At 57.4% G+C, this 9,273-nt stretch overlaps 1 protein-coding gene across 1 annotated transcript; it reads right to left on the bottom strand.

Moving 5' to 3' along the window:
* Window positions 1–1,211: 1,211 nt before the first annotated feature.
* CTU1 (cytosolic thiouridylase subunit 1) lies at window positions 1,212–6,894 on the bottom strand. Its single transcript, XM_030299379.1, has 3 exons — window positions 6,833–6,894; window positions 3,385–3,929; window positions 1,212–1,801 (listed from the first exon to the last, which is right to left on the bottom strand). The coding sequence occupies exons 2-3, from the start codon at window positions 3,890–3,892 to the stop codon at window positions 1,227–1,229; spliced, it is 1,083 nt and encodes a 360-aa protein (XP_030155239.1). The 5' UTR covers window positions 3,893–3,929; window positions 6,833–6,894; the 3' UTR covers window positions 1,212–1,226.
* Between the last annotated feature and the right edge of the window lie 2,379 nt (window positions 6,895–9,273).

Genomic DNA, 9,273 nt, shown 5'->3' on the forward strand with positions numbered 1-9,273 from the left:
CAAGTGGGCAGCGGGGACCTGATTTTGCCAGCAATGGCCACCTGATGCACAGACGTGGACACAGTGACCTCTTGTGGCCAAGGCCCAGGACAGCATCTTCCCAGTTCCCGTGCGGGGGCCCATGGGTCAAATGGGACGTCTGAACAGTGGTTGAATCTGAAGGCAGACGGGCTATAACAGACACACTATATTTCAAAAGCTTAGTACAAAAAAAAAAAAAAAGCCTGTAAAATAACCTCATAGTTTTAAAAATAGCGACTACGTGTTAAAATGGTAATATTTTGGATATTTAGATCAAATATATTTATTTGGGTCAAGTAAAATATATTACTAAAAGTTCACCTGTTCCCCCTCCTTTAAAAAATAAGCTGTTAGAAAACTGACAATTACACATTTGACTCACACTGTATTTCTATAGGATGATGCTGAACCACAGGCGAACCCTGGCCATCCTCCCCCCACCCTGGTTCAGAGGGACAAACTCCCCCTAGGTGACCGCACAGCCAATGAGATCGCGCTGTGGATGAAACCGGATGGTGCAGCGTCCGCACCGTGCGCCGCGCTCAAAGGTAAACATGGTTACTGTAAATGAGAGTCCCTCAAGTGAAGCGGTTTACTTATCGTGCAACAGTCAGACATGACACATAGTAGGTCCTACAGAAGCGTTAGACTCTCCTGAGCATGCCCAGAACCTGGCAGAGTATGAGGCAAGCAGCCCCTTAATTCCTACCGGCTCTGAGACACAGGAGTACTGGCCTCTCCAGCCCCTTCTCCAGGCCCCCAGCCCCTCCTCCCTCAGACCCTGGAGTCCTGGCCCCTGTTCTTCTTCCCTCAGACCCAGGAGTCCTGGCCCTGTTCTTCCTCCCTCAGACCCAGGAGTCCTGGCCCCCAGCCCCTCCTCCCTCAGACCCAAGAGTCCTGATCCCCAGCCCCTCCTCCTTCAGACCCAGGGGTCCCGGCCCCCAACCCCTCCTCCCTCAGACCCAGTTCAGGCCCCCAGCCCCTCCTCCCTCAGACCCGAGAGTCCTGGCCCCCAGCCCCTCCTCCCTCAGACCCAGTTCAGGGCCCCAGCCCCTCCTCCCTCAGACCCGGAAGTCCCGGCCCCCAGCCCCTCCTCCCTCAGACCCAGGAGTCCCGGCCCCCAGCTTCTGCGGGGTCGACGGCGACCGGTCCCGTCCGTCCCCCTCCCAGCGTCGCACCGAAGCCCGGGCGGAGGTCCCTTGGGTTTATTCGCAGCGCTCTTTACAGGCAGCCCCGCACCCCCCGGCGGCGGGGCCCGGCGCAGAGCCGGGGTCGCTGGGAGGCGGGGGTGGCGGCCCCGACGACCCCTCCTCGTCGCGCCCCCCGCGGCCCTTGCCGATGGCCAGGCGGGGCCGGCCGCGCTGCAGCCCGTCCAGGAGGGCGCAGGCCTGGCAGAGCGCGCGGCTGGCCAGCGCCCCGCAGCGGGAGCAGGCGCCGGGGGGCGGGGGCCGCGCGGCCGGGGCCAAGGCCAGGCGCTCGGCCGAGTGCACCAGGTCCAGCGCCGCCGACGGCCGCGCCGCCTCCAGGAGCTTGAGCAGGTGGCGCGCGTGGCCGCGGAAGGCCTCGGGCGCGTAGACGCACTCCTCCGAGAAGTAGTCGAGGCGGCGGAAGTGCGCGTACAGCACCACCTCCTTCTGCGAGGCCAGCTGCAGGGGGCGGCAGCGCGGCAGCGCGCCCCCCTCGCCCCGCGAGCCCAGGCCCCCGCCCCGGGCCAGCCGCCCCGCGTCGCCCCGCAGGAAGTTCATGAGCACGGTCTCCGCCATGTCGTCGGCGTTGTGGCCTGGGGGAGAGAGACGGGGAGCCGGTGAGATGGGGGCGCCGCCGTGGGGCAGCAGGGACCCAGACGGACGGGGAGGGGCCCTGGAGAGCGGCACAGAGTGGGCGACCCGGGCTGGAGACCCCCACCACACCCCCAGACACTGCAGGATGCCAGGACCGGGAGAGAGATGGGGGGGGGGGGGGAGCGGTGCGTGGAGAACAGCAGGGAGGGCCGGACAGGGCCATGGAGACCCCTGGGCACCGCGCGACAGCCCGGTGGAGGTGGGCGGTGGGCACAGTGAGAAAGGAGAGGGGACACACAGGCCTCCAGGAGGCAACCGGGGTGCCCTCATTTGCCACCCACTTATCGCCAACCAGGCCCTGTGCCAGCTGCTTTTTCAGGAGGGTAGTAGAAGTGCTTTATGCTACAAATATCTTTTCAGTCTCAGTTGAAGGTGTACGTCACACGGCACCGGCACCGGAGAAGTCAAAGCGGCCTCTAAGGTCAGTGGAGGTTGTCAAGTAGGCTGCTGTCCCAGTGCCGGGGAATGCGGATCACCGCGTGCAGGAAGGCCAGCGAAAGCTTCAGTATTTACTCAACAGTCACCATAAACGTCACCTAAACGTCTACCTATTCTGCATCTTGTCGTCTTATACTTGAGTCTGTCTGGTCCGACAGACACTGGTCTTCTTGGGGCTTCTCCAGTTGGCCACACTTCCCCTCCTCAGGGCCTTTGCACCAGCCACCTCCTCTGCTCAGACCCCAACAACTGGGTCTCCCCTTCACTGGTTACTCAGGCGGCCTTCAGGTCAGGCTCACTCAGGAACCACTTCCTAACTCCAGGCTTCCCCCTTCACTGGGTCCTCCTGTTATAAACTGGCAAAGTCTGTGTGATTTTTCCTTAAAAGCATTTACCGGGTTATAATTATGGACATGATGGGAGGGCAGAGGCAGAGGCTGTCTTGGGCAGCATCAGGACGCAAACATCTCTGTAAGGTCTGCCGTTTGCCGGTCTCTGGTCTAAGTGCCTCACACAGAACTCACTTTATTCCCAACGACCCTGGGACCTCGATATTATTAATAACCCCGTTTTACAGATGAGGTAACCGAGGTTAGGTATTGCTCGAGGCTACAAAGCGTCTGGTACAGAGGAGATGGTCAACAATCACGTGTTGAAGCAACGGTTGGGAGAGAGTAAGTTCTCAAGTTCTCAGAGAGGAGGCCGACAGAGAAGGGGGGTCTAAAGAGTTGCGTTTCGGACTACAGATGGCTTCTGATGGGTGGTGTCACTTTACTCGCCTCCTTTTGTGAAGGGACACAGAGAATGTCATTTTGAAAACTGCAGGGAACACAGCCCCAGCCCCCGGAGAGCACCCCTGCACCCCTCCACGGCCAAAGCGAAGGCAGTGACTCAAGGCTTGCCGCGCCCAGCCCCGGCGCGCGCACACTCTGCCCACGCACCCTCAGCGGGCGTGCGCACCCCCTTCTCGTGGAGATCCCCCGCTTCGGGCACCCCCGGCGTCTCCTTCACCCCTTGCTGGGCACGCGCCCAGCCCCCTTGCAGCGCCCGCCCCGCGCCCCTCGGCTGCGGCGCCCGCGCTCACCCGTCACGATGTGCGTGGCTCCCACGAGGCGCGCCCCTTCCTCCAGCGCGCGGCGCCGCAGGACCCCGCAGAAGGTGCAGCAGGCGCGGCTGCGGCCGGAGCCGGCCGTGCTGCGGGCCACGGCGTCCATCGTCCAGCCCCCGAAGAGGTCGGCGTAGGCCACGACGGTGAGCGGGAGGTCCCAGCGCGCCGCCTGGCGCCGCACGGCCGCCAGCGCCGCGTCCCGGTAGCCGCCGATGCCCTCGTCCACGGCCACCAGGCGCAGCGAGACGCCCAGGCGCGGCGCCAGCTCGCGCAGCACGTGCGCCAGCACCGTGGAGTCCTTGCCGCCGGAGGCGCCCACGGCCACCACGGCGCCGGGCGGCAGCAGGCGGCCCGCCAGCACCGTGTGCAGCACCTCGGCCTCGAAGGCGGCGCAGAAGCAGGCGCCGCACAGCGCTTGGCCGGAGCGCGGGCGGCGGAGGGCGGCGCGCGCCGCGTGGCAGGAGGCGCACTGCGGGGCGGGCATCGCGGGTTCCGGGCGGGCGGGGAGGAGTTGGCTGCCCCTGGACAGGGAGAGAGGGGAGGCAGGTTAGGTGCGGATTCCGGATTGCGGGGTCGATGCCTCCGGGGAGGCTGCTGGATCACATCTCCAAGGAGACTATCTGGGGTTGCTTTTGTTTTCGAGGTGGGGTGTTTGGGCCTCCAGGGCTGGGCTCAACTCTGCTCTGGTGTCAGAATCTCCCACAAGCTTCTACGGATGTATCAAAACATGGATAAGCCCATCCCTGACCCCTTTCCGTCCCCCTCCTCCAACCTCCTCCATCCCCAGCCAAAACCAATCCTCTAGCTACACCCTCCTTGGTCCCACATGCCTGGTAAACCCAGTATCCCCTCCCCAAGCTACCATCGCCTCCAGCCTAGCCTAGTGCAGGAGCCTCCCAGCAGGTTACCTGCTTCTGGGATTTGCCACCATATGTGGAATGACCTCATGTGACCTATTGTTTACTGTCTGTGACTTTCTGAGGCAAGGGACCAGTGCCACTCAAGATGTCTAACAGGCACCTCAAAACCCAGATTCCCGATTCTTCTTCCCACACCTGCTTCTCCTGCAGTAAAGAGCACTTCCATCCTTTCAGCTGCCCAGGCAAGATGCCTTGGGCTCCGGGACGCTGACCTGCTCTCGCCACTCTTCTTCCTCTCCCTGCCGGTGACTCCAAATTGCAATGTCAAATTGCAAAGTCCTGACCATTTCTCCACATCCTCAGACCTCAAACCCCAAATGCCCAAACGGCATACAGCAAATCCTGTTTGATGGCAGCTTTAACCCAGGAGGCGATGCGTCTCCCCATCTCCACGGCTGCCACCCTCATGTGAGCAATACTGCAGGAGGCTCCTCACCAGAGTCCCTGCCTCCACTCTGCCCACCCTCCTCTCCTCTCCACAGGACAGCCAGCGGACCCTGCCCACTATACATTGTCCCATGCAACCCTTCTCACTTTAGGAAAAGCCAGCGGCTCCGAGGCTCTCTGTGATCTGGGTCCCTTTTTCTCTGACCTCATGTCCCACTGCCCTCAGTCATGCTGGTCTCTACTCTCAAACACTCCATGATGCACCTACTGGAAGGTGTTTGCACCAGCTCTTTCCTCTGCTCAGAGAACTCCTCCCTGTCACGGGGCCAGCAAGTAACGCTTAGGAGCCATCAATGGTGGCCATCAGGTGCATCTGTCAGCGCTGAGCAACAGCCCTTTGAAACTTTTTTCTCCCTTGACTTTTGACTTGATCCTCTCTCTGCTGCCTTGGTTTCTCTTCTGCTGAATCTCAGTCTCTTCTGGAGAGTCCTCATCATGGTCCTCAGGTCCCACCCAGCCCATTCTCCTTGTAGGTGACTCTGAATTGTGATGTCCATCCAGCTGGTCCTCCAAATGCCCCACTGAGGATTCTGGCTAGGCCTTCTCCCAGATCCCAAGTGCCCACACTGGCCAGGCTCCATTCCACGAGGCAGAAACCTGCTCCAGCCCACCTGTTTCCTGTCTCCTGAGAGCATCACCACCTTCCACCTAGCCCCTTCGCAGGACAGGACATAAAGTCGCCTTGGACTCATCCCTCCTCTTGCCCTAAATCTACAGTCACCCAGTTTTGAGGTCTGCCTCCTGAAGGAGGAAGACCCTGGCAGGTGTTGAGTCTGCGCAGATTGTCAGAGGCTCATAGGCCATGATATGGAGTTTGAATTTTATTCATAGGGAGATATGAGCCACAGGAAGATTCCGAGCAGGAAAGGGATATAAGCTGACATGGGTTTTGTTTTTGAGAAAGAGAGAGAGAGAGAGAGAAGGGGAGGGACAAATGGAGAGGGCGAGAGAATCCCAAGCAGGCACCATGCCCCGCATGGAGCCCAACACAGGGCTCCACATCACTAATCAACCCTGAGATCGGGACCCAGGCGGAAATCGAAATCAAGAGTCAGATGTTTAACTGACTGCACCAGCCAGGTGCCCCTGATTTACATTTTAAAACGATCTCATTCCATTGACTGTGTGAGAAACATCCGATAGGGGGCAAGAGCAAAGGCAGGGAGGCCAGTGAGGAGGCTATGGCAATGGCCAGTGACAGATGCAAGTGGCCTGGGTGGGGGCGGTGGCAGTGGAGGTGGGAAGGGTGGGATTCTAGATCTGTTCCGAAGGCAGAGTCCATAGGACTTGCACACGACTTGGATTGTGGTGGAGGCGGGGCTGATGAGAAAAGGTGAATGCAAAGTGACTTGGAGGTTTTGGCCAGAGCACCGGGGAGGAAGATGGGGCCATTTTTGTCAGGAGGGTCCCCAGGAATTCCATTTGGACACATCAGGTTTGAAATGCCTGTTAAGTGTCTTCCCCCTGAAGACTGAATCCAGCCTGGGTCAGGCGCCCCCTCTAGGCTCACAGAGCCGCTACGATGCCTCATCCCAGCCTGACCATGGCTCTCTACCCGTCATGGTGGCCGACCTGTCTCCTTCGGGGTACTAATGTCAGGGACTGGGTCTGCCTCGTCCACCAGCCTCACATTGGGCTTGGAACGGTGTCGGCGCTCGGTAAAGAACTGTAGAATGAGGTAATAATAGATGCCCCCAGAAGAGACGCGGACCCCAGGGATGCCTCCGGATTACAGCCTTGTCAGGATGATAGTGTGTGAACCCTCTATCAGAACAGAAGCTAAAGGACACACTAGGGGCCTCTTTGATGTGCCTAATGGCATGGGGGTTGGGGAGGGAGATCGTGGAATCCCCACCTGGCGGAAGGGGTGGACGGGCAAGAGACAGGATGGACCACAATGCCCAGAGTGGGGATCCTGGCCAGAAGGCCTCTGGGACACAGGCGTTAGGGAATCACAGGGGCTAGTGTCACCACTCCCCGAGGCTCTCGACCTCACATGGCACCGCAAGAACGAGCGGGGGCCCATGGGCCCACACGCTCCAGGAGCAACTACTCACCTGGACAGAACGCGGTACTAGGACGTCCCAACAGCACCACACGCGGAAGTCTGGCACGGAAGTGGCTCCGGAGACTACAACTCCCACAAGGCTTTGGGGCTGTCTTGCCTACTGCTCCTAGAACCCCATGCGGCAACTCCAAAGTTCCTGCGGCTACTAGGCCTCCCAGTCCTACAACTCCCAGCAACCCTTGCGGCCCCTTCTACCGATTGCCAAAGTGTACTGCCCGATTTCCTTTATGCGCCTGCGCCTGGTCTTAGGACGCGGCAGAGCTGAGAGAGAGAGAGAGAGAGAGAGAGAGAGAGAGAGAGAGAGGGAGGGTTTCTATGACGGTGAGAGAAAGAGAGAGAAAGAATTTCTGTCGCAGTGCGTTGTCACCGTCACCGTGCCGGACACTTAAAAGGCGAAGTAGCTGTATTCGGATTATCTGTTTTCGTGGGATTATTACGGGCTTTTAAAGACACTGTGGAGCATTGATTTCTACCCTTTGAGGGTGGCGTTGCAGCTGGGAATTGAGGATGGGAGTGCTGCGGCGGCTCAAGAGTGCGAAAGGTGGAGGTGACGCATGCGCAGGGCAGGAAGTCCGAGGGTCGGGGCTCGGAGTGGATCCACGCGTGCACGTGCGGGTGGTATTGGTGCGCATGAGCGTGTCGGATAGGGAGAGGTAGCAGTATGTGTGAGCTGAGGTCTCTGCGCGTGCCTCAGCTGTTAGTGGTTGGGGGGGTGGGGGGTGGTTAGCGGACGTGTGCCTGGCTCTGGGTAGTGGGTGAGATTGAGGTCCCGGCCAGCGAACCGGGTAGTACACACTTCCCTTCACCAGGAGGTGGAGCTCCGGGATGGCAAGCCGGTGAGAGAGGGCTTGACCCCTCGAGACCCCGACTTCTGAGACTGAGGGATCCAAAGGCCCAGACCCCTGAGACTCAGTAGTCTTTAGGCTCGGGGTCCTGGAGCCTCAGAGGTCCAGTAACCCAGGGGCCTGGAGACCCAGACCCTCTCGATTATTACTGAGAAATCCCACTCTAAAAAATACACCAAACAAAAGTGCATATTCACATCAAAGCCATGTTTGTATGAGCACTCTTCCTAATTGTTCCAGACTAGAAACAACCCAAATATCCTATTGTATAGCGTATGGCATATGCACACAATGAAACTCTTTCAGCAGTGAGAATGAATGGATAGCTGTTGTGTGGGTAACTCTCACAATAAAATATTAAGCACAAGAAGCCAGACACTAAGATCCCAACTACATCGAAGTCAAAAACAGAAAACTAATCAATGATGATAGAAGTTACTTATAGTGGTTACTTTTTTAGAGGGGAGTAACTGAGAATGAGTGCTGGTGGGGTTTCTTGATCTAGGTGGTTATTCCAGGAATGTCATCATCGTACGAAAATTGATCAAGCTTATCTTTATAAACTGAACTGTTTTCTCCGTGTATGTTTTGCTTCAATGTCTTTTGCTTTAAGAACAATATAAGGGGATGTTTCACTCAAATATATGCTATTTCATTTTAAAATTCAGATGACGTGTAAAAATTATAAGAAAAATTTCATTTACCGAAACGGTCTCAAGAAGAAACAAAACCCCCAAATAGCCATGTGTCCATAAAGGAATTGATTCAGTAGGAAACATCTTTGTCCAGGGGATAAAAATTCACTGGCAAGTTCTGAATGGCAGAAATCATACCGATTTTCTATGAAGCTTTCCAAGTATGAAAGATACATCAGCCAGTATGACTTTTGGAGGTCTTTTGCTTTCTTCAGACTTCATTGAGTCCTGCAGAGTAGGACCAAGAACCTCTTCATCTCTGGTGACTGGGGGTCTGAAGTTGCACTAATGCATACAATTACTATCCTTTTCCTATCCACTGGCTTCCTCTTGTGTGTGTGTGTGTGTGTGTGTGTGTGTGTGTGTGTGTTTTAACCACTTTTCCCATACTGAGACCGTGGTGACCAGACTGTCCCAAGACAGTGCCTGGCATTTATGGTTCAAGAGATGTTTCTGCTGCTGGTAGTGCTGCTATAATCCATGCTGTAGGAAGGTGAGTGGGCCAGGAGCCAGAAGAGTCTAGGGTGGGAAATGAGGGTGGAGTCTGGGTCTCTCTAACGGCTTTGGTGCAGGGTCCAAATATGACATTGAAGTGCAGAAATTGGGGACACGGGTCTCCATCCCCCCCAGTTACCTGGGTCAGGACTCCTGACTAACTCCACACGCCTCCTTTTCTCTCCCACCCCCATGAATCAATGGGTCCTGTAAGCTTTATCTCCAGAAAATGTCCCAAATTGCTCCCTTCCTCATCCCCTCTTTGTCCTGCCTCCTCCCCTTCACGCATATGGCCTTGACCATTGCTCCTTCCTCCTGCCCAGCCTCCTGGTCTCTGGTGTCTCCCGTCAAGTCTGTGTCCCACATAGAACAGGCCCAGAAAGGTTTCCCTACCC

This window comes from Lynx canadensis, chromosome E2, assembly GCF_007474595.2.
Source record: "Lynx canadensis isolate LIC74 chromosome E2, mLynCan4.pri.v2, whole genome shotgun sequence".
In the NCBI taxonomy this organism is placed as follows: domain Eukaryota; kingdom Metazoa; phylum Chordata; class Mammalia; order Carnivora; family Felidae; genus Lynx; species Lynx canadensis.